Source organism: Bombina bombina, chromosome 5 (assembly GCF_027579735.1).
Source record: "Bombina bombina isolate aBomBom1 chromosome 5, aBomBom1.pri, whole genome shotgun sequence".
In the NCBI taxonomy this organism is placed as follows: Eukaryota; Metazoa; Chordata; class Amphibia; order Anura; family Bombinatoridae; genus Bombina; species Bombina bombina.
In genome coordinates, this window is record NC_069503.1 from 822,738,831 (window position 1) to 822,763,863 (window position 25,033).

General features: G+C 36.9%; 1 protein-coding gene across 9 annotated transcripts in view; it reads left to right on the top strand.

The window, feature by feature from the left end:
• Positions 1-25,033, top strand: part of EPB41L3 (erythrocyte membrane protein band 4.1 like 3) — a 554,565-nt gene that overhangs the window by 516,632 nt on the left and 12,900 nt on the right. For 6 of the 9 annotated variants that reach the window (XM_053714936.1, XM_053714938.1, XM_053714939.1 and 3 more), the window contains 8 exons: positions 2,356-2,547; positions 14,434-14,499; positions 14,803-14,904; positions 15,224-15,943; positions 17,163-17,285; positions 19,092-19,439; positions 22,898-23,026; positions 24,110-24,208. In XM_053714936.1, coding sequence (XP_053570911.1) covers positions 2,356-2,547; positions 14,434-14,499; positions 14,803-14,904; positions 15,224-15,943; positions 17,163-17,285; positions 19,092-19,439; positions 22,898-23,026; positions 24,110-24,208 — 1,779 coding nt within the window. The remainder of the gene's footprint in view (positions 1-2,355; positions 2,548-14,433; positions 14,500-14,802; positions 14,905-15,223; positions 15,944-17,162; positions 17,286-19,091; positions 19,440-22,897; positions 23,027-24,109; positions 24,209-25,033) is intronic. The other 3 variants (XM_053714941.1, XM_053714943.1, XM_053714944.1) reach the window with 3 other exon arrangements.

Below are 25,033 nucleotides of genomic sequence, written 5' to 3' on the forward strand. Positions count from 1 at the left end.
GAATATTCTGACAGCGGCATCCTGGTGCTGCTTGGGCAACCTCCTTTCTAACCTATTTGTCCTTATTTTCTCCTTTCTTCTCTTACTTTGCTGGAATGGCAAGCAGCTAAAATGTATGATTTCAGATTGTTTGCCTTTCTAGCAACTAAACCATTGAAGAAACACAGAGAGGACACTGTAAGACTGTGTAGATAAAGTGTGAATGACAAACCATGTGTTTTCTGAGCTTTATCAATTAAGTTCTCTGACATTCACCTATTAGATGATAGTTTCAGCACTTTCTAGATGGACTGAACCTAGAACGATTTAAAGGGACAGTAAATTCAAAATTAAACTTTCATGATTCAGATAGAGCATGCAATTTTAAGCAACTTTCTAATTTACGCCTATTATCAATTTTTCTTCATTCTCTTGGTATCTTTATTTAAAAAGCAATCCTGTAAACTTAGGAGCTGGCCCATTTTTACTTCAGCACCTGGGTAGCACTTGCTAATTGGAGGCTACATTTAATTAAATAATAACAATGCCCAGCACTCCTACAGAAAGGTGCACGCTGTAGGGTTCTGCACTCACTCCAAAATTATATAAATGTAGAAAAAAAGCAGCACCACTTTGTCTTGTTCACAATCTGTTTATTGGGACATCACCAAAGAATAAATCAGCACAACATGATTAAGGTCAGTTGGACCGAAACGTTGTGCTGATTTATTCTTTGGTGATGTCCCAATAAACAGATTGTGAACAAGACAAAGTGGTGCTGCTTTTTTGGACATTTGGTGGCTACATTTAGACACCAATCTGCTAGCACTACCCAGGTGCTGAAAAAAATTGTCCGGTTCTTAAGCTTACATGCTTGCTTTTTTCAAATAAAGATACCAAGAGAACGAACAAAAATTGATAATAGGAGTTGCTTAAAATTGAATGCTCTATCTAAATCATTAAAGTTTCATTTTGACTAGACTATCCCTTTATTTAAAATTAAATTCCCATAAAATGTTAAATAAGGAAAATAAAACAATAGCTATATATATATATATATATACACACTATTTAATTTTCCTGATTTTGCTGATAAAATACCTCTGTGGTTTTCCATGCCTTTCATAGAGGCTGGAGTGTCTGAATATTACTACTAAAGTTGAAATTAAACTTGTACTTTTGAATCTGTTCGTGCCTTACAAGACAATAATAATCATCTAGTAATTTGAGTATGCAGTATTAAGTAACTTTCCAATATACTTTCAATATCAAATTGTGCAGTCTTTTTATATACACACTTTCTTAGGCACCCGTTCCTACGGAGCACGCGCAAGACTTCAGTGTATACAAATATAATCTTGCCATTTTCTGATGAAAAGGAAGATGTTGAAATTTGTCAGAAAAAAAACTAGAATTTGTTTAAAATGCTACTGCGTTGCCTTTTTTATGTATTTGTTGATTATGCCATTCTACGGTAAACCATAGTAAAACGTATTTCTCTCCCTGCAGATTCCTACTTAGTGAATTATTAAATTAGAATTATTTTTATTATCTTGTAAGGCGCCACCAGATTCGGAAGCACTATACATTGAGTACAATGAATTGACCTGACAGTGACAGAAGGATTACAGAACACTGTTCCTTAAAGAGTTTATAATTTAAAGGGACAGTATAAACCCAATACTTTATTACTTATTGTTACGTACCAGATAAGCACCTTGCAGTGGGTTCCACATCTATAAGCTTGTAAGAAGTACATGAAACTTTTAAATAATAGTTTGTTAGTGGCGGAAAATGGCCACCAAGCTCCACCCACAGCTGTCTTCTTGTCCAGTTAGCTGTTTTCTTGTATGATAGTTTAGTAGTGCGCGTTTAATATTTTTCAGTGAGCTATTTCAAATTGCACATGCAAAAATTGGAGTGGCAAGTAGGAAAAGTTATTTAAGAGTCAATTGTGATTGGAGAAACTTAACATACCAAATATACATGTAATGGGTGGGTGGAGCTTGGTAGCCATTTTTGGCTCCTAACATACTATGTAAATTTAAACAAGATGGCAGTGATTTAAAAAAAAAATGTATTATGTATGATGACCAGTTACAGTGCAGTAAATATTACATAGGGGCAGACTGTGAGCTCTGCTCATGCTAATATGATCACTTTCTAATTTAAACTGAACTTCTCCTAGGTTCATCACACACAGAAAATTCTGAATTCATAGAGAAATAGACATTCGAAGGAGTTTGTTATAGACTTTTTTTTTTTCTTCTATTAATCACGCTTCATTGTTACATGGCCTTACAAGGTCACCTGTTAGTGTTACCTCAATAGAATATCTAATACATGTAATTAATCCCTTTTTTCCTTAATTTTTAGGAGTTTGACAAGAATCAAGAAGAAATGATGAAACACCAGACTAATATAAGTGAGCTGAAAAGGACATTCTTGGAAACAGCAACTGATGGTATAGCAGACAGTGAATGGGAAAAGCGTCTCTCTACGTCACCTGTTCGCCTGGCTATGAGGCAGGAAGAAGCTCCTATGATTGAACCACTTGTGCCTGAAGAGGTTAGCAGCAGTAAATGTAATCCTGTGTATTGACATCTAAATCTATATGTGCAGCATATATTCTGACTTTTTAAAAGTGTAGGTAATCAATTAATGCAGTTAGAAATCAGTTTGTGGGAATCTATGCTGTGAAGGACTAATTCAACTAATACTGGAAAGATAAGGGAGGCATTGTCAGCCACTTGACTGTGTTCCATTGCACTATGAAAGTGTGAAATGTATTTTGTCACCATAGAATTCTGTAAGCCTAAATTATTTTCCCACTTGTCCTGAATTTTCCTCTTTGTGTGCTTTTACTTTTTAAACAACTTGGTTTTCATTAAATCACACCTAGATCACCTAACCCACAGTTCTGAACTACCCAGACCTGAGCAGAATTTGTGCTTAATCATATTAAGGAAAGAGAAGCAGGACTTGCCTCTATTTCTCTTACTGTAATTGTGTAAACAACCGTGGACATTCGTACCACATACATTTAGGGTTGTAATTGGCTAGCAAATAGTTAAATAGGTCAAAAATATATAAATCCGACAAACAAGTCTGCATTATTCATTGCAAAATACTTCTCAGACATAAAGATACAGCTTTTAGTTTGGTTTTAATTTCACATTAAAGAGACATTTTTTTTATTTTCGAGATTTAGATAGAGAATACAATTTTTTTAAAACATTTTTTTAATCTTTAATTTTTATTATTTTCAAAGAAAGAAAAAGAAAAACAATTTAACAATATTCATAGATATAACAAGTCATAATCCATTTCTTGATGAGTACTAAAGTTCCCATTCAATACAAATCATATTGTAACATTCATAAGATCTCTGCATATCTTATTTTTTACTTCACACCAATAAACAAAGTACCCAAGATCTGGGTAGGAGAAAAAGTAAGATTCAAGGGGAAATAAAAACTTTAGATAACAAAACAGATCCTACAATACAATTTAATTGTAAACTAATCCCACCGTTCTGCAACTCTGGGTCTATTTACAGAGTTCTTGACGGTTACATTTGAACGCCTGCATAAAAATAAAAAAAGGAAGTCCTCAAGCCCCCCAGATCTGCACTGGGGAGTTATACGTAACAATGCAGAGTAAGACCAGACAAATAAATAAAACATCAAATGAACACATAGAAAGAAAAGAAAAGGAGATTAGGATACGGGCAGTTACCATATACCTAAGAGAATCCGTTCTGTGTTTCTGAAAGGATATATTAGATGTTCAACCTCACTAGGCGAAAGAGCTTTAATAAACTGGGACCATTTAGAGAAAAAACTCTTTACGTCTTGATCATTTTGTAAGTTAGTATCAGCTTGTTCAATAATGCATTGTTTTTTCAGGCAGTTTTTTACTTCTGAAATACTGGGAGTTGCTCTTGTTCTCCATTTCTTTAAAATCAGATATCTAACAGCAAGAATCATCAGGTTGACGGTTTTATTGTTATGGTGACTCCTCCCTGTATCATCAATGAAAAAAACTACTTTTGATGGCAGGAAAAAACAATTCTGTACTAAAAACATATCAGCAGAGGATATACTATATGAGTTAAATGTAGACCCAATAAGAGGAGGCAAAAATCAAGTCCCTGCAACATCTTTGGGAGGATAGTGACTTAAATTTCCATGGTTATATAAAAAAAAAAAACTAGGATACATACCATCCTTAAACTTCCCTCTGGACAAACACTGCACTCTGAGGAGAAATGGGCCTCAAGTCTAACTACCATAGATGTGGGAGGGATTATATTGAGCTCTTGGGGTTTGGGAATCTTTGCCTTCTTAGTGGAGTAATGGATCGTGGACCACCTTTATCAAAGAAAAAAGCAATATAGGCATGTAGTCTCCAAACAATCCACAGATCCTGTTCGACTAATAATATTTCACAATTCTATTTTACTATTTCTTAATTCCAAAGTTTTCTGCCTCAGCAGTGCAAAACAGGGTTCTGTTGATGACTGTTCCATGTTTCACAAAAATAATTAGGCTTATTGTGACTTGTGCTAGACTTACAGCCATGTAACATAGGTGAGCAAAAGAAATTTCAAAATTAAATCCCAATTGATGTCTATGGATAATTTATAGGTGGTCTAAAAGATGGTGAACATCATAGTTTTCTGAAGTTTGCCACGGGAGACAACTACTTTTAGTTTGTGAATCTGTCTTAGGGTTATCCATTTCACCATGAACATTCACAAAGTTTGATTATTATTTGTTGTCCTGCTTATTCCAGAGCTAAGTAAAGAAGGCATCTACCTGAAAGATATTCTTATTGTATCCCTTCAAACAACATCAGACAAACAGAATTTCCTTCCTATCCAAAACACAAATGGATTTTCAATTTAGGGAAACAAAAAATCCTCTCTTTCCAGTCAAACATTTGTCTGTATGATTGATCTGGTAAAGCAGATTATCCAAGGATGCTGGATATCAAAGAAATCTATGTCTCCAATAAATGTATAGGAGCTCAGGTGTCAGACTCTGTCCCTTTAACTAGGAGTTGTACCTCAGCTTTGTTCTATAAATTCCCTACACATATTCTCACAGGTGCTTGGTAATTTGAAAGTACTGCCTGTCTAACTCAGTCACGTAGATCCTATTCTACTCAAGCTGCTCATTTTGTATTTCCCTGAGTTAACATAGAAAAGTTCTACAGATCCTGCAGTTCGGTTTCCACTCGGTGTGTATTTGATGCAGTTACACACATCCTGCTCCTAACTTGCTCTCAACTATCTATAGCCTTATTTTGGCTGGACTATTTCTCTGTTGCTATCCTGTCTGAGATTTATACACACAGCGCTGCTGTTTTTCACTTTGAACTTGTTTAGAGTACCTGGCCTGCATTCTCTGACGTCACCTCTACGACAGCTATCTAGTAGTAAGGAGCTGCATCGTTCAATACTGGTCTCCGGTAAACATCTGACCTATCTCCTCTGACGTGACCACATCGGACAAGATCTATCCAGTCGTAAGGAGCTGTAGTTTCTATTGTGGTGTCTCTGGTAAACTCACAACCTACCACTGCTGACGTTACAACATCAGCAAGGATTAGCCAATAACTACTATAACAGCTGAGAACTCTCCCATCAGTTTACTATCTGCAAGCTCTCCACGAATGAATACAGATTGTATTAACAGTTCGCTGTTTGACATTTCAACTATACCCTGCTGTTGTCACATCCTACTGCTGCTTCCTAAGGTCTAATTATTATTATTAAATTATCTTACAAGCTTAAGGGAATTTCAAGCATAAACATACAGCCTGAATTAATTTCTGTACTACGTCCTGTTATGGGCAAATGAACTGACACGCCACAAAGTAACTGTTTCACTTAATAACAGCTTCAACTGTTACCTACTGATAAATTCCACATTGCTTACTTCTTGACTCTTTAACTCTTAAAGGGACATAATACTCATATGCTAAATCACTTGAAACTGATGCAGTATAACTGTAAAAAGCTGACAGGAAAATATCACCTGAGCATCTCTATGTAAAAAGGAAGATATTTTACCTCACAATTTCCTCAGCTCAGCAGAGTAAGTTCTGTGTAAAAAGTTATACTCAGCTGTTGCTCAGCTGCAGGTAAAAAAAATGAAGAAATGAACAGCAGCCAATCAGCATCAGCAGTGCTGAGGTCATGAACTCTTTTACTGTGATCTCATGAGATTTCATAGTAAACTTCCTTCAACTGAATAGGGAAATAAGATGAGAGTGCACAAGGCTCAATCCTTCGGCTGTCCCGGGACAGACATACTGATTTGTTGCTTAGAAGTACTTTACAGTGGGATGTGGCTATTGAGGAATTTTTGAGGTAAAAGATCTTCCTTTTTTACATAGAGATGTTCAGGTGATATTTTCTAGTCAGCCTTTTACAGCTATTCTGCAGCACTTTCAAGTGTTTAAACATTTGGGTATTATGGCCCTTTAAAGGAATAGTGCTTATTTTACATTTTTTGCCGTTGTGATCCACAAACCCTATCTGTTCCACAGTCAGACATAACATCAGGGCAGTTGAATCTGATTATGGACAATATGAAAACATGGTTTTACATCAGTTTTGTATTGTGGTCATTGGCTGATGCAGGAAGGCTTCTAGATATCATGACAGTTCATGCCCTGTGGTTTAGCAGTTGTTAAGCAGATTAACATAGCATCCAAAAGATACTTTCAAAAGAATGGAGTCGCAAAATAAACTTTTTTTCTCCCACTTCATTATGAAGCATTAAGTGTTCTTTTTCTCTGGCTTAAAAGTATTACTCCCATTTTCCTCTCATCCTCCGTGCCCTTCAAAAGATTTTAGTCCTGACAAAGTATTGATTCTGCCATACTGTCCAAGGCATCCCTGGTACTCTTTATGATTTGAATAACTTTGATATTTTTTTCTTAGCTGCAGGCCCTATCCTCCGTTATTTGATTCTTCATCAGAACAAAGTTCTCCAGCCAGTACCTGCATTCTTATCAAAGATGGGATCCAATTTTCTAGCTTCTCAAGACATCTGTTTTCCCTTATTTTATTTATATATCCTAGCGTATGTGTGCCAGCTTTACAACCTAGATTTGGTTCAAAAGAATAAAGGATTGGAGACATGATTAGAAGCTGCTTATTGTTTTGAAGACCATCATCAATAGCATATGCTGTCAAAGACTATGATTTCTAGATTACTTGTTCTTGCATCATTGCAACATATCAAGGCTACATATTTAGTATACAAAGGGGCCGAATTATCCAACTCTGAATGGAGCTTAATACCCCTGTTTCCGCGCAGCAGTTATGAAACAGCGGTCTAAAGACCACTGCTCCATAACTTGTCCGCCTGCTCTGTGGCTGCGGACATCAATCCGCTCTATCCTATACGATCGGGCTGATTGAGACCCCCTGCTAGCGGCTGCGAATCTGCAGGGGGCGGAATTGCGCCGACAGCGTATGCATCTTATCATGTCCGCTCGCAATTTAAAAAATCATCTCCAAAGACTGCTTCTTCCTCTTGAGCAGTTAAAATAAACAACTACTTTGAAGTCTTCTCTAATGCAATGGTGCAGAGATCTCTTTTTACATTTATAAGGCACATAAAATTGGGTGTGGTGTTTTTTTTTTTTGCGACTTTTTCTGAAACAAAGTTCTGCATTCTATATTAACTTCCAAATATATTTTTTTCAGCATAATTTGCAAGAAAACTAAAACAATATATGAAAATTACATTAATTATGATTTAGTTTGTAATTTATTTTACGTTTGAACAAGCAGCACCCATTTCACAAACAAGCATTTCTCATTTCACCACAGAAACTAGAAACCATCACAGAAAAGCTTGCAGACCTGCTTATTTCTTACTTTTTCTTTTCTTATTTCTTACTTTTCTACTTTCTGTCATTTAAAGCTTGTTTCTCCCCCCCCCCCCTTCTTTTGTGTATATCTAATTGTGACCTCTGGATATCTATTTTTCCCTTTTTGCCTTAGTTTATTTGTTTTCCCCCCTTATGTCTTTGTTTGTCTTCATATGTCTTCAAATCTCTCTTCCTGAGGTAGGCCTTAAACCTAGAGTGGGTTGTGTGTATATATATATATATATATATATATATATATATATTTATATCTGTGCTATTTAAGGAACCTCCTAGGAATTATTCATCGTGGCAATCCCCATGTACGGTTGATTGCAAAACTAAACATATTTGTAAATAAACATAACAGTATGCAATTTGATGAGCATTCATTTTCTAAGAATGTTATATTCCAAAATGCCTTTGTACAGTTAATAATTAGTACACTGACATATAACAACCCTACAAATAATGAGCTCAGTAATTAATTTTTTTCTCCTGTTAAGTGTGGTCAGTCCACGGGTCATCATTACTTCTGGGATATTATCTCCTCCCCTACAGGAAGTGCAAGAGGATTCACCCAGCAGAGCTGCTATATAGCTCCTCCCCCCTAAGTCACCTCCAGTCATTCTCTTGCACCCAACGAATAGATAGGATGTGTGAGAGGACTGTGGTGATTATACTTAGTTTCATACCTTCAATCAAAAGTTTGTTATTTTATAATAGCACCGGAGTGTGTTATTCCTTCTCTGGTAGAATTTGAAGAAGAATCTACCTGAGTTTTTCTATGATTTTAGCCGGAGTAGTTAAGATCATATTGCTGTTTCTCGGCCATCTGAGGAGAGGTAAACTTCAGATCAGGGGACAGCGGGCAGATTAATCTGCAAAGAGGTATGTAGCAGTTTGTTATTTTCTGACATGGAATTGATGAGAAAATCCTGCCATACCGTTATAATGTAAACTCAGCCTTAAATGCAGTAGATGTAGCTGGTATCAGGCTGTCATGTATGTATATTTTACACTTCAGTATTCTGGGGAATGGTACTTCACTGGATTTATACTGTATGCATAGACTTAACCTAATTTGCAGGGACTTGCAATAGGTTTTAAATAACAATTAATTTATTGAGGTTAAACGTTTTTTTGCTGGCATGTAAAAACGTTTATTTCTCTGAGGTACTGGGTGAAAAAATGTTTTGGGCACTATTTTTTCCACTTGGCAATAGTTTTGTTTAAATTAAAGCAGTTCACTGATCTCTCTCACTGTTATGTGTGAGGGGGAGGGGCCATTTTTGGCGCTTTTACTACGCATCAAAAAACTCAGTCAGAGGTTCATTTTCTTCCTGCATGATCCGGTTCATCTCTACAGAACTCAGGGATCTCCAAAGCCTTTTTTTGAGGGAGGTAATCATCACAGCAGAGCTGTGAAGATTGTAGTTGACTGTCATAAAAAACGTTTATTTGTGTATTTTTTCTACTGCCTGGGTTAGTTATCCTTTGCTAATGGGAACAATCCTTTGCTAAAATTGTATATTTCTGACAAAGATTGATGCTATAACTTAATTATTTTCAACTGTCATAATTTTTTCTGTGCTTCTTATAGGCACAGTTCGTTATTATTGTAAATTACTTGAAAAAGCATTTCCAAGTTGCTAGTTAATTGCTAGTGTGTTAAACATGTGTGATTCAGAGGAAGATATCTGTGCTATTTGTGCTAATGCCAAAGTGGAGCCCAATAGAAGTTTATGTACTAACTGTATTGATGCTACTTTAAATAAAAGTCAATCTGTACAAATTGAACATATTTCACCAGACAACGAGGGGAGAGTTATGCCGACTAACTCGCCTCACGTGTCAGTACCTGCATCTCCCGCTCGGGAGGTGCGTGATATTGTAGCGCCGAGTACATCTGGGCGGCCATTTCAAATCACATTACAGGATATGGCTACTGTTATGACTGAAGTTTTGGCTAAATTACCAGAACTTAGAGGCAAGCGTGATCACTCTGGGGTGAGAACAGAGTGCGCTGATAATATTAGGGCCATGTCAGACACTGCGTCACAGGCGGCAGAACATGAGGACGGAGAACTTCATTCTGTGGGTGACGGTTCTGATCCAAACAGATTGGATTCAGATATTTCAAATTTTAAATTTAAGCTGGAAAACCTCCGTGTATTACTAGGGGAGGTGTTAGCGGCTCTGAATGATTGTAACACAGTTGCAATACCAGAGAAAATGTGTAGGTTGGATAAATATTTTGCGGTACCGGCGAGTACTGATGTTTTTCCTATACCTAAGAGACTTACTGAAATTGTTACTAAGGAGTGGGATAGGCCCGGTGTGCCGTTCTCACCTCCTCCGATATTTAGAAAAATGTTTCCAATAGACACCACCACACGGGACTTATGGCAAACGGTCCCTAAGGTGGAGGGAGCAGTTTCTACTTTAGCTAAGCGTACCACTATCCCGGTGGAGGATAGCTGTGCCTTTTCAGATCCAATGGATAAAAAATTAGAGGGTTACCTTAAGAAAATGTTTGTTCAACAAGGTTTTATATTGCAACCTCTTGCATGTATTGCGCCTGTCACGGCTGCAGCAGCATTTTGGTTTGAGTCTCTGGAAGAGACACTTCAATCATCTACACTAGATGAGATTACAGACAAACTTAAAGCCCTTAAGTTAGCTAACTCATTTATTTCAGATGCCGTAGTACATTTAACTAAACTTACGGCTAAGAATTCCGGATTTGCCATTCAGGCACGCAGAGCACTGTGGCTAAAATCCTGGTCAGCTGATGTTACTTCTAAATCTAAATTGCTTAATATACCTTTCAAAGGGCAGACCTTATTTGGGCCCGGGTTGAAAGAGATTATCGCTGACATTACAGGAGGTAAAGGCCATGCCCTGCCTCAGGACAAGGCCAAACCTAGGGCTAGACAGTCTAATTTTCGTTCCTTTCGTAATTTCAAAGCAGGAACTGCATCAACTTCCTCTGCACCAAAACAGGAAGGAGCTGTTGCTCGCTACAGACAAGGCTGGAAACCTAACCAGTCCTGGAACAAGGGCAAGCAGGCCAGGAAACCTGCTGCTGCCCCTAAGACAGCATGAATCGAGGGCCCCCGATCCGGGACCGGATCTAGTAGGGGGCAGACTTTCTCTCTTCACCCAGGCTTGGGCAAGAGATGTTCAGGATCCCTGGGCGTTAGAGATCATATCTCAGGGATACCTTCTGGACTTCAAAACCTCTCCCCCAAGAGGGAGATTTCATCTGTCAAGGTTGTCAACAAACCAAATAAAGAAAGAAGCGTTCCTACGCTGCGTACAAGATCTTTTATTAATGGGAGTGATCCATCCAGTTCCGCGGTCGGAACAAGGACAAGGGTTTTACTCAAATCTGTTTGTAGTTCCCAAAAAAGAGGGAACTTTCAGGCCAATCTTGGATTTAAAGATCCTAAACAAATTCCTAAGAGTTCCATCGTTCAAGATGGAAACGATTCGAACAATTTTGCCCATGATCCAAGAGGGTCAGTACATGACCACAGTGGATTTAAAGGATGCTTACCTTCACATACCGATTCACAGAAATCATTACCGGTATCTAAGGTTTGCCTTTCTAGACAGGCATTACCAGTTTGTAGCTCTTCCATTCGGACTGGCTACAGCTCCAAGAATCTTCACAAAGGTTCTGGGTACTCTTCTGGCGGTACTAAGACCGCGAGGAATTTCGGTAGCTCCGTACCTAGACGACATTCTGATACAAGCTTCAAGCTTTCAAACTGCCAAGTCTCATACAGAGTTAGTTCTGGCATTTCTAAGGTCGCATGGATGGAAGGTGAACGAAAAGAAGAGTTCTCTCTTTCCACTCACAAGAGTTCCCTTCTTGGGGACTCTGATAGATTCTGTAGAAATGAAGATTTACCTGACAGAAGACAGGTTAACAAAGCTTCAAAATGCATGCCGGGTCCTTCATTCCATTCAACACCCGTCAGTAGCTCAATGCATGGAGGTGATCGGCTTAATGGTAGCGGCAATGGACATAGTACCTTTTGCACGCCTACATCTCAGACCGCTGCAATTGTGCATGCTAAGTCAGTGGAATGGGGATTACTCAGATTTGTCCCCCACTCTGAATCTGAATCAAGAGACCAGAAATTCTCTTCTATGGTGGCTTTATCGGCCACACCTGTCCAGGGGAATGCCATTCAGCAGGCCAGACTGGACAATTGTAACAACAGACGCCAGCCTTCTAGGTTGGGGTGCTGTCTGGATTCTCTGAAGGCTCAGGGACTATGGAATCAGGAGGAGAGTCTCCTTCCAATAAACATTCTGGAATTGAGAGCAGTTCTCAATGCCCTTCTGGCTTGGCCCCAGTTAACAACTCGGGGGTTCATCAGGTTTCAGTCGGACAACATCACGACTGTAGCTTACATCAACCATCAGGGAGGGACAAGAAGCTCCCTAGCAATAATGGAAGTATCAAAGATAATTCGCTGGGCAGAGTCTCACTCTTGCCACCTGTCTGCAATCCACATCCCGGGAGTGGAGAACTGGGAGGCGGATTTCTTAAGTCGTCAGACTTTTCATCCGGGGGAGTGGGAACTTCATCCGGAGGTCTTTGCCCAGATACTTCGACGTTGGGGCAAACCAGAGATAGATCTCATGGCGTCTCGTCAGAACGCCAAGCTTCCTCGCTACGGGTCCAGATCCAGGGATCCGGGAGCGGTTCTGATAGATGCTTTGACAGCACCTTGGACCTTCGGGATGGCTTATGTGTTTCCACCCTTCCCGATGCTTCCTCGATTGATTGCCAGAATCAAACAGGAGAGAGCATCAGTGATTCTAATAGCACCTGCATGGCCACGCAGGACTTGGTATACAGATCTAGTGGACATGTCATCCTGTCCGCCTTGGTCTCTACCTCTGAAACAGGACCTTCTGATCCAGGGTCCATTCAAACATCAAAATCTAACTTCTCTGAAGCTGACTGCTTGGAAATTGAACGCTTGATTTTATCAAAACGTGGTTTTTCTGAGCCAGTTATTGATACCTTAATACAGGCTAGGAAGCCTGTTACCAGAAGGATTTACCATAAAATATGGCGTAAATACTTATATTGGTGCGAATCCAAGAGTTACTCATGGAGTAAGGTTAGGATTCCAAGGATATTGTCTTTTCTACAAGAAGGTTTAGAAAAGGGGTTATCTGCTAGTTCCTTAAAGGGACAGATTTCAGCTCTGTCCATTCTCTTACACAAACGTCTGTCAGAAGTTCCGGACGTTCAAGCTTTTTGTCAGGCTTTAGCTAGGATCAAGCCTGTGTTTAAAACTGTTGCTCCGCCATGGAGTTTGAACTTAGTTCTTAATGTTTTACAGGGTGTTCCGTTTGAACCCCTTCATTCCATTGATATCAAGTTGTTATCTTGGAAAGTTCTGTTTTTAATGGCTATTTCCTCGGCTCGAAGAGTTTCTGAGTTATCTGCTTTACATTGTGATTCTCCTTATCTGATTTTTCATTCAGACAAGGTAGTTCTGCGTACTAAACCTGGGTTCCTACCTAAGGTGGTCACTAACAGGAATATCAATCAAGAGATTGTTGTTCCATCTTTGTGTCCTAATCCTTCCTCGAAGAAGGAACGTCTGCTACACAATCTAGATGTAGTCCGTGCCCTGAAATTTTATCTACAGGCAACTAAGGATTTTCGTCAAACGTCTTCCCTGTTTGTCGTTTATTCTGGTCAGAGGAGAGGTCAAAAAGCTTCGGCTACCTCTCTCTTTTTGGCTTCGTAGCATAATACGATTAGCCTATGAGACTGCTGGACAGCAGCCTCCTGAAAGAATTACAGCTCATTCTACTAGAGCTGTGGCTTCCACTTGGGCCTTTAAGAATGAGGCTTCTGTTGAACAGATTTGCAAGGCTGCAACTTGGTCTTCTCTTCATACTTTTTCCAAATTTTACAAATTTGACACTTTTGCTTCTTCGGAGGCTGTTTTTGGGAGAAAGGTTCTTCAGGCAGTGGTTCCCTCCGTATAAAGAGCCTGCCTATCCCTCCCGTCATCCGTGTACTTTTGCTTTGGTATTGGTATCCCAGAAGTAATGATGACCCATGGACTGACCACACTTAACAGGAGAAAACAAAATTTATGCTTACCTGATAAATTCATTTCTCCTGTAGTGTGGTCAGTCCACGGCCCGCCCTGTTTTTTATGGCAGGCTAAAAAAATTTTTGGATTATACTCCAGTCACCACTACACCCTTCGGCTTCTCCTTTCTCGTTGGTCCTTTGGTCGAATGACTGGAGGTGACGTAGGGGGGAGGAGCTATATAGCAGCTCTGCTGGGTGAATCCTCTTGCACTTCCTGTAGGGGAGGAGATAATATCCCAGAAGTAATGATGACCCGTGGACTGACCACACTACAGGAGAAATGAATTTATCAGGTAAGCATAAATTTTGTTTTTCAAGCTTGTACAAAGGAAAGGCAAAATGGTTGACAGACATAATGTGCACTGAATTTTTAATTTTCTAAGTGGCATTTATACTTTTTGTTGTTGTTTTTTTTTCTTCAGACCAAAGAAGAGAGAGAAAAACTAAGTGCTTTGGAAAAAACAACATATTCAATGTTAGAATCTCAGGTATTTAAGTATAATAATTTAATATTCTTATGTGATGAAAAGTTTTTGCATTTTTTCATGGCTGGTTTAAGTTGGATTATGTAAAAACAAACAAAAAATAGATAAGATGTGCAAAATAATTGTCACAATGTGCTTGAAACAGATATCATTGCAAGTGTCATATATATGCAAATAGAGTTTGAAAAGTTAAACATCTACATATCACTGATTATCCTGCTTTATGTTGCATTATGCGTTGACATTTCTAGAATTCAAGTTCAATGCTTCTTATTACTGGATTCTTATTGGTTTTTCTTCCATTAGCCAGGGGACATAGTGAAGAAACTTCGGGAAGCAAGAGCCACAAGCCCTGTGGCTACTTCTCATCAAATCATTATGCAGAAAACTATCCCATCATCCCCTGAGGTTATTCTTTATTCATTTAATCTAGATTAAATCCTGCACTATGAATGCAAATCATGGGCACCCATATATTAAGTGAATTTGTTGAATTATGTCAGATTTACATAAATGCTATCTTAAAAAAGAAACAGGAGGAAGATTATCTTACATCTTAGCAAAGTCCTCAACATAAGCTTGGACTGATATGGGTAACGCATACTTTGGCTTAATGATGGTTTGATTTTTTTGTTAAATTATGTTATGAAAAAAGCATAAACAGATAAAACATGCTGATGTAATAATATCTAGGTATTCTAATTTAGCTTTTATATCTCACATATAGGGCACTGAGGATTGGGTTATTGTAGACAAAGTACCCACTAAGGTAGTAGATGGTGAACCAAAAAGCATTGTGACGTACAAAGTAACAACTGTGAGCAGTGACATACCAGCTGGAAAGTTTAAAACCAGCCCTATTGGAGGTCAAAGCCTGGATGCCTTAAAAATGGAAATAAGAGCCAGAGAAGAAGAAAGTCGTCAAAAAATGTATACATTAGGAAAGTCATATGACACAGTTTCTGGTAGAGTTTTAACAATGACAAGTAAAGCTAAAGAAGGTGAAAAAGTGATACAGCCTTCATCTCTTGAGTCAATGCAAAAATTTGAAAAGGAAATTTCTGAAACTGTGAAAATAATTCCAGTTACTGGAGAGTATGAGATCCTGGAGTCTATTAGTGAAGATAAAGGAAAAAAGGCCCAGGAGATCCAAACTATAAAAAGAAAAGTCTCAGAGTCTTTGGCAACAATAAAGGAATCCGATTCTCAGTTGACTAGTCCAATTGATGAGAACCTGAAGAGAGTTCAAGACTCTGACATGGAGAAGAAGTTTATTGAAAGTGTGAAAGTTGAGAAAACTACTGGATTTCCGGACTATGAAATTATTAAAACAGATGCTCCAGCTTGGAAAGATAAAAAGCTTTCTGAATGGAGATATACAAGAGATCAACCATTTACCATTGCTACTGCTCACTATGTTACTGAATCGTCTGCATCCAAAGTGGTGGTAACAAGCGGCATATACTTTGTGCCTCTTTTTTTAAAAATTAAAGCATGAATTGCAGGCATGTCCCTGCTTCACAGTACCCTTTTGTTCACTTGCTGCTTGGTTTTAAGTTGGCAGCCAAATTATTATTTGTTTTTGTTTTGTTTTTTTGTATTTTTTTATATTGGCACTTCAACTAAAGCAGGCACTGTAAAGTGTATAACTTTTTATAGCTTACAATGCAATGTAACAGAAATATATTCCCATAACTGCTTGCAGAGTCAATAAATATATGCTTTAGCCAGCAATTTTCCAGATCTAACAACCATGGGCCCTATTCAACAAAATGTCGGAAATAATTGTCTATTTTACAAAAATGTAAGCACCGGTCCCAGGAAAATCTGTTTCACTTTGAACTTTAGAGGTTGTGGATTTTTAGTATCCAGTGTTTGCAAGAATGAAGATTTGTGAACAACTTTGAATGTAGTTTGACAAAACGGCCGTGGTTGATACCGAGAAATAATAACAAGTTAAAACAATGATGATAAATATAGTTACAAGTTTTAAGGTATTGTTGCCACATGTAAACTTGAGTTACAATCTAAAATGTTGCTCATCCAAAATTTGCTGTGCGTTTTTACTGTAAGATCAATGTGCATTTATTTTACAACCATCTATTACTGTGAAAAGTAATTGGTTGTATGGTTAGCTGCAATTACACATTTAAGAAGTGTACTGATGTTGTGTCATACTTAGCAAGGATTGATTATCATCCAAAGAGTATACAAGACGTCAGCACTTTTGTTTTTGGTGCCAGAGCAATATTTAGTGCCTGTGGTTCAATATCTTAATATATCTTCTGATATATATAATGATTTGCCTATTGGCAATTAAGGGGCTGTATGTTACATGTTTTAACTACTTAATGTACGTCAATATATGTTGGGTGCACAAAAAGAAAAATATTTTAGGTTGTTGAATAGGGCCCTCTGCTTTCTAGCACTCCTTACAGACATAACAGATTTGTTTTTATTTTCTTTAGCTCTGCCATGTCCGTAACCTTCATGGCTTGCGACCCTTATCTTTTCATGTACTTCAACTAATATATATTTGTTTGTATTGTATGCATTCCTATCTTTGTCTCTTCTAACCTTCCTCTGTCCCCTGCTCTCTCACTTACTTCTGTTATCATTTGTCTGTCTCTCCTCAATATGACATTTCCATTTCTTTGTCTGTTTAGACCAAACAGTCCTCTGGTGAAAAAATCACGGATGGCTCAGATATCTACAGTTTAATAGACTCTACAAGAAAGCCATCTGAGTTTATAGGAGGGGTTACAGCTACTACACAAAACTGGGCTCAGGTGGCTGCTGATTTGCTTTGTTTGATTGTTCTTGCAATATTTGAATGTTATCTGTGTGCTTTTCTGTAGACTAATACTTGTGGACAACATTCACAGATAAACAATAGCATGAAATACACACACACATACAGTTTATTTTTTAAAGGGCCATTATAGTTAAAAAGAAAACAAAAAATGCTCTAGTTCTCTAGCGCATTTGATTTTAAGACTTGATACCCTTTAATGCTAGGTGATTAGCCCCCTCAAAGGGGTTAAACACATAGTAGTACTGCATGTAACCTGTAATGCTCTGAGCAGTAACTGACACTGATCCAATCAGCAGCGCTAGTCACACAGCTGTTTCTGCAGCTAGCGCTGATGATGGATCAGCATCAGTTTCCGCTTGGAACCTGCAGTGCTCTGCATGTCCCGAACAGTACTTCTACTATGTGCTTAACCCCTTTTCTAATATAATTTCCCTTTAATCAGTGGGGATTGAACTCATGGTCAAGAATGCTTATTCCAGTTTACAACTTCCATAACGTAGGCGAGTGTGGACTTAGCGCGGCTGGGGGTACATCCCCTATAAAAACCCTGTCCTGAAGGCACAATCTCATTGAATGGTCCCTAAGGCAGATAATGTTAATTTTAAGGTCAAATAATGCTGAAATTCTGTAAAAGAAGATATTTTAAGTCCTTTGCATATAAACTTGAAGTCACGGTTTTGTTTTCAGTTTACGCCAAAATGGAAACGGTTCTATAACAAACAATAGTTGTAAATATTGTTTTAAAAAAAAAATACTTTTCAAAGTTGAAAAGCAACCTTATAGCAATAGAAAAACAGGGCACAGTCTGCCCGTCCTGACAACCTAAAATATGCATATAGATGTGTTGGCAGTGGTGCAGATGGAAACAGATTAAAGTAGTTAACAATAAAAGTCGCGATTATGAGATCTTTTAAAAGACGCCAGTACTGTTAGTTATAATCAGTGCAAGTGTGAGTTACAATCTAATATGAAAAATGAAAAATAAAAACACACCTTTTATATGTTGGTGCTCTGAAGTGACTTTTCCTACAGATCCCCTTAGCTGTTCAAGATATTGCACAGTCAACACATCTACATCTGTATATGTACCTATACATATATAAATGTGTGCCCTGTTCCCTGTATCCAGAAGGGATGAATGGAGCTTTAATGAATCAATGCCATGTATGTTAATAAACCTCTAGAATGTCTCCTCAGGCCATTTTATACTAATTACAAATAGCCATGAAATAGTGTGAAAGATGTCATAAATTACCTTTTGAGGACATTTCAAGTGTCGAATTCGAAAAGTCAACAATGGGGTTGAAAAGCTGTTTAAAGGTGGCTCTAAAATGTATTGTGATTGCTGAGAACATTTTGGCCCATAGGAGAAATAGGGCTTTTAGCGAGGATATGAAAACGAATTTGTCAGTGCGTGAATCCGTCGGAAATGCGCTGTTATTGCGCTGAATCTAAAAGTAGCCACTTTGGCTTGAAAAAGAGCAGAAAAAGCCACTGCTGATAGATTGTGATCATGACAAATTGAAATGTAGCCTTTTCGGCCTGAAAAAATGCCGCTGCCGATAGATTATGATTGAAGCCTATGTTATATACCTTTTCTAAAGGATTGCGATTGACTCCATATTGTCTCTCTTTTTTATTCATTATACCTTTTTTAGGAAAGATTTAGCACCAGGTGCTTTGATATTAAATGTGATGCTCATCAAGTTCACATTTATTTTATAAAAATGTATACAGTTGTTGAATAGCTATTGCTAAACAGTGGTCTTTTTATTTGCAGAAAACAGAGATAAAGACAGAGTGGGATTCCATTGACAGTAGCAGAGAGCAAGAGGACACAGAGTGGAAAACAAAAGAAAAGGTTATACAAGGGATAGTCAATTTGGAGAATGAAGTGGGGAGTATGCATGCAAGCAGGGATGCTTCAGAGCTGGCTGCAGTGCAGTTGGATGCTGAGGCTCTGGCAATCACAAATGCTTCTAGCTTTAAAGGGAAAGAGGGCTCTGCTCTGACCAAGGATGCTGATGAAGATGTGGCTGTTGATGCTTCTGCTTGTTATGCAAAAGATGAACCGCATGATGCAAAGCTTGATGATTCTCAGCCATTGGATGCCAAGCCTCTTGAGGAGGTAACTGGTTAATAATCTCAAAGTAGCATTTATAATATTTATGACTTACACAGCATCTGCAATATAACATCCTGCATAGCGTGTGCTGTGCATGGCATTGCCCATTGTGTATAAGGATTTGCTGTGTATTTCTTCTCTTTTGCTTATGTTTGCTTATGTTTTTGATGCTAGTAAATTTGCTCCACTCTAAATAGAGCCATATGCAGGGCTTAAAGAGATATTAAACAAACAATGTCTTATTTTTTATCATGCATATGAATGGTTATGATTAAACATACTAAAATATTTGGATGGATTGTTTATTGGCTGATAAGAACAACACCCAGAAGTTTATATTGGTGGACAGTGACTTCCCAACATCAGCACTTAAAACAGAAATATCCAGTAAAAAAACAAACTATATAATATAATGTACTTGAAACTAATATTCTTTTGTGCATCAAATAAGAAATACTGTATGTGACTTTAATATCTCTTAAAGCCCTGATGATCAAAACATTGTCAGACCTATGAGAAATTGGCTTTTAGGTCTCGCTGGTCTCGCAATCCGTGGGTCCGGCAATATAATCAAAGAAAATGGCTGACCCGCTCTGTTCAGATGAGTGGCGATGTGTCTCCTATAAGAAATAATAGGGATTGCGTTTTCAGTAAAAGTCTGACAACATTGTTGATACGTCTCAGGAGTGTCCTTCAGTAATGTTGGTGTGTTTATCAGCAGCAATTGCCACCAACGTGTTACGTATTATAATTATGAATATTAATAATTAATAGCAGTATAAAACTATTATTAGCGATATCTCCAATTAATATAGCAGAATTTTGTCAATACACTCCAGTAAGATGTTAAATCTCTGTAGTGTACCCCAAAATAGCACTATTGAGATATCTATAAATTTGACAACAATATTATTATTAAAAATATTTCATCTTAATATAAAATATTTCTAATTTCTGATCAATTAATCTTTATATACACATTGAATATATTTATGTAGTAGCTGAATATCACCTATGACCAGTTATATCTATCAATTTATCAATACAATATTAAAATATAAAGCAGGCTATAGAGATATTTAGATTATTTACTGTTCAATTAAATCGCCTATTTTTCTGTATATGGAAACAATATTATCTATGAATTAAACATCAAATGTTACCATTAAACTTTACAAAAACTCTTTGTAATTAACCAGCAACACTAGTCCAATGCCAAAATATGGATTACTAACTTAACAATGCTTAGTTAACAACAACCAGAGATTTAACCACAATAATAAATGCAATTTTTAAAATATACCACAGTAGCTCCAAATTAACTTATGACTTAAAAATACTGTACAAAAGTCCTTCCCTCTTAATAGTAAATTGCTTAATGCTAGATATGATTATTTATGGACTACACAGGTCTCTAAAATATCAATAACTATAACTATAAATTATACATTTTTAAATACAGCATAAATTAAAATACAGCAATAAATTACACCTTTAAATACAGCTTCAATTAAATTACAGCAATAAAGAATATCTTTGCTTTAAAACATTAAAAATATAAGAACATCAAACCGCTTAATACATTATTTCCTCAATCAAAATTCTTTTCACTGTCATATAAGAGATTGTGCACAAATTTGGAAGTGAATATTAGGCCCAATTTATTTTCTCTTTAGGGGACAGGGCTATATTTGGAGTATGTTTACACAGCATTCACTGAGTGTTTGCTAAAACAAAAAATGTAACACTTGCATAAATGCATATGTAAATTAAGTATCACTGTAAATTCACTAGATTTCTCACAATTGAAATTCTCGCCACTGAAAAGCTGGCGAGACTTATATGGCTGAAAAGGTGCATCTAACATGCAGGACAGTGCTTTTAAAATGAGAAAATCCCGGTAATCTTTCCCCATTAAAATACTCAAATGAAACGCCCATGAAACGTCAATGGAACGCCTATATATTTGTTATGTCTGCTATCTCCATTGTTAAAGAACACAAAAAAACTATAGGTGGGTATATTATACATGCATTTACAATTTTTTATTTATATGCATTTTATTTTGTAATATATATTTAAAAGTCTTGTTGTGTTTTTAAATTCATGTTTATTTCTTTTTTAGGAAGAAGGTTTTGTGATATTAATATTTCATAGAAGCCAGTAGCTCTGACGTTCTTGTTTTATTTATGGTCAATGTTCTGAACAGTTTATACTTATAATATTGCGACCTTCCTGTAATATAGGACACATTTGTTACTGTGTGGTCGCAATATTAGTACACATTTAGAACAGTGAGAACTTATATTGACAATAAGTAAATAAAACTAGAAAGTCACGGCTACACAAAATCTTCTTAAAAAAAGAAAAAAACGTGATTTTTAAAAAGACTTAAGATACATATTATAGCATTATACAATAAAATACATATAAATAAAACATGTATAATATACCCACAATCCCCAGCTCCCATAGGTATAAACAAGTCTCCAGTTTACTTCTATTATCACATTAGCTTTGTTTTTTGGGCATTCTTTGTTGAAGAGTAAATCTAATAAATCTGAGGAGCATGCACATAGTCTTTAGCACTACATGGTGGCAACAGTGTTTGCCATAATGTTTGTAGCAGTACAAACACTGCTGTCATAAGCCTAGATTATACAGTATATCACCTTGTCATATACCATATGCTTTAAAATCACTGTTAACACACTTTATAATGATATAAAACATAAATTTATACTAATACTTTATTTTAATATATTATACATGTGTTTCTTATACTTTTATTCTAGCCCTAACACTTTGTCAGGTCTCTAGTCGCTCTAAATTTTAAGTATAGGGTGCACTAAAAAGAATGTCGCCAAACTAACATTCTCTTAGCCTACCTAGGTTTACTCTTCAACAAAAGATACCAAGAGAACAAAGCAAATTTGATAAAAGAATTGGAAATTGCTCTTTCTGTATGCTGAAAGTTTAATTTTGACTTTACTGTGTCTCTTAATATATGTTAAGTGATTTCTTATTTAATTTGTATTTTTAAAGGGATATGAAACCAATTTTTATTCTTTTGTGATTCAGATAGAGCATGTCATTTTAAAAAAAAGTAATAATTTCACTTTTTCTTGGTTTCTTTTGTTGAAAAGCATGGATGTAAGCACAGGGGCCGGCCCATTTCTTGAGCACTATATGGCAGCAGTTTTGCAATATATACACAGAATATCATGGGAATAAAGCAAATTTGATAATAGAAATAAATTGGAAACTTTTTTTTTAGAATGTTATGCTCTGTCTGAATCAGAAGAAAATGTTTGGGTTTCATATCCCTCGAAGATATTACATTTTTTGGTCATGTTCATGAAGGATATCAAGATGGGACTAAACATTGTAGAAGCATAAAGTGTTAAAAAAACGACATAATGATGCACAAATTGTTAACCTGATTCTTTTTCTAAATACAGTCACCTGTTGTGAAGACAGAGATCATCACTTTTGGCACTATTGCCGAAGGAGAAAAGCCTGATATTTCTACTAAGGATGTGCCAGTAGTGCATACAGAAACAAAAACTATTACCTACGAATCATCAGAGGTATAAAATAATATACAAAAGCAGATTGAAAAAATACATATATGCTTTTTATATAGAGCAGACAATGGCCCCTATTTATCAAATGTCTTGCGGACCTGATCTGACAGTGCGGATCAGGTCCGCAAGACCTCGCTGAATACGGCGAGCAATACGCTCTCCGTATTCAGCATTGCACCAGCAGCTCACAAGAGCTGCTGGTGCAACGCCGCCCCCTGCAGACTCGCGGCCGATGGGCCGCCAGCAGGGGGGTGTCAATCAACCCGATCGTACTCGATCGTGTTGATTTCCGGCGATTCCTGTCCGCCTGCTCAGAGCAGGCGGACAGGATTATGGAGCAGCAGTCTTTAGACCGCTGCTTCATAACTGCTGTTTCTGGCGAGTCTGAAGACTCGCCAGAAACAGGGGCCCACAAGCTTCGTTCGGAGCTTGATAAATGGGCCCCAATGTCTCTGTTATTTAATTATCAGCTTTATCAGTTACTGCATTTTAAAAACAAATATATATTTTTTGTACTTGGCTGATATAGCAGCTATGTGTAAACAAACAGTATCTAAGAATTCTATTGCAAAAACATTGGGTTTGCACTGCCACCTCATGGTCACGGGCACATTTAGTTAGTGTAACAATAGTTATTATGTCATTTCATTAGTTACATTATTTTTTTATTATTTGAAATGTTGACAACCAACAGTTTTTTTTATGAAACTCATATGGAGGTATTTAATAAATATCTGATGAATAGTTTATCCTACTTTTAATAAACAATAAAAAGAATAACCAGGGAGAGTGCAATATCCGTTGCATCAAATGATTATCAATTGAACCTTATTCCCAATCATCTAGTGTCCATAGTGTGCTTATAGTTTATAAGTTTGATTCATTGGACAACCCCATAAACATTTACACCTTACCTAAAGTTTAAAAACTTACCAGAGAAAAACCAACTTATCCATCTTACAGACTTGGTTCTCAAGTTATGCACTTTTAAAGACCGTTGTCCTCTCTTAAACATTTTTTACAAGAATAAGAAATATTTAATACGTTTTTTGAAAATTGTTCCTTTGTTCTTGTCCTTGATTTTAGATGGTATCTCGTCCTGACACAGATCCAGGTGTATTAATGAGTGCTCAGACCATTACATCAGAAACTCTTGGTACTACAACCACTACACACATCACAAAAGTGAGTCTTGAAAACACCATTTTCTGTTGTTTTCAGATAAGAAAGTCAATGATTATGTCTTTAAGAAATGAGTTTTTCTTCAGTATTGTAATTTGACTAAAATAATACATACACTTTAGATAATGTGCAAATATATGTTTTCTTTAGTAATCGTGCATAGTACTTTTCTCTCATGCTCTTGTTATATCATATTCAGTTACTGGTGTATATGTAGAAACTTCCAGAATGTTTAAAAGCTACAGTTTTGACACCTTTGGCAAATTGTGGGAAGACAGAAATTGTCTTTGGAATTCTGTTTCCATGTCTACGTTTGTTTTTGCAGGTTCACCAGCATCGTTTTGAGTCTTTTCAGAAAGTGTGTAAAAAGTTTTCAGAACTCCCCATGCTTTTTTTCTAAAATGTGTTCTTTTTTTTTGGGGGGGGGGGGGTATTAATTCTTTGAGGTTTCTTCATTCTGCCCAAATCCTTGAAACAATCAGGTCGTTCTAAAGAGGCATTGTGTCAGAGTTTTCGGATATTATTTCAAAGTTCTAAGGGAATCACATTTTTTTTTCTTCTTTTTGCTTCATACTGATGCCAGACAAATTTAGAGTTGGTCATATTCCACTTAGGCAGTTGCAGATACTTTTGTTATGTATTTCCTATATATATAAAGTCATGAGGTATACCCTGCAACATTTGATTTAGCTCATGTCTGTATTAAACATTTTGATTTTGTTCTGGTAGTTTATATGGATCAACATATGTCTATATTTAATGATTTAATAATATTTAGAGTAACTCATTTATGTATTGTGTGTGTGTGTGTGTGTGTATGTATATATA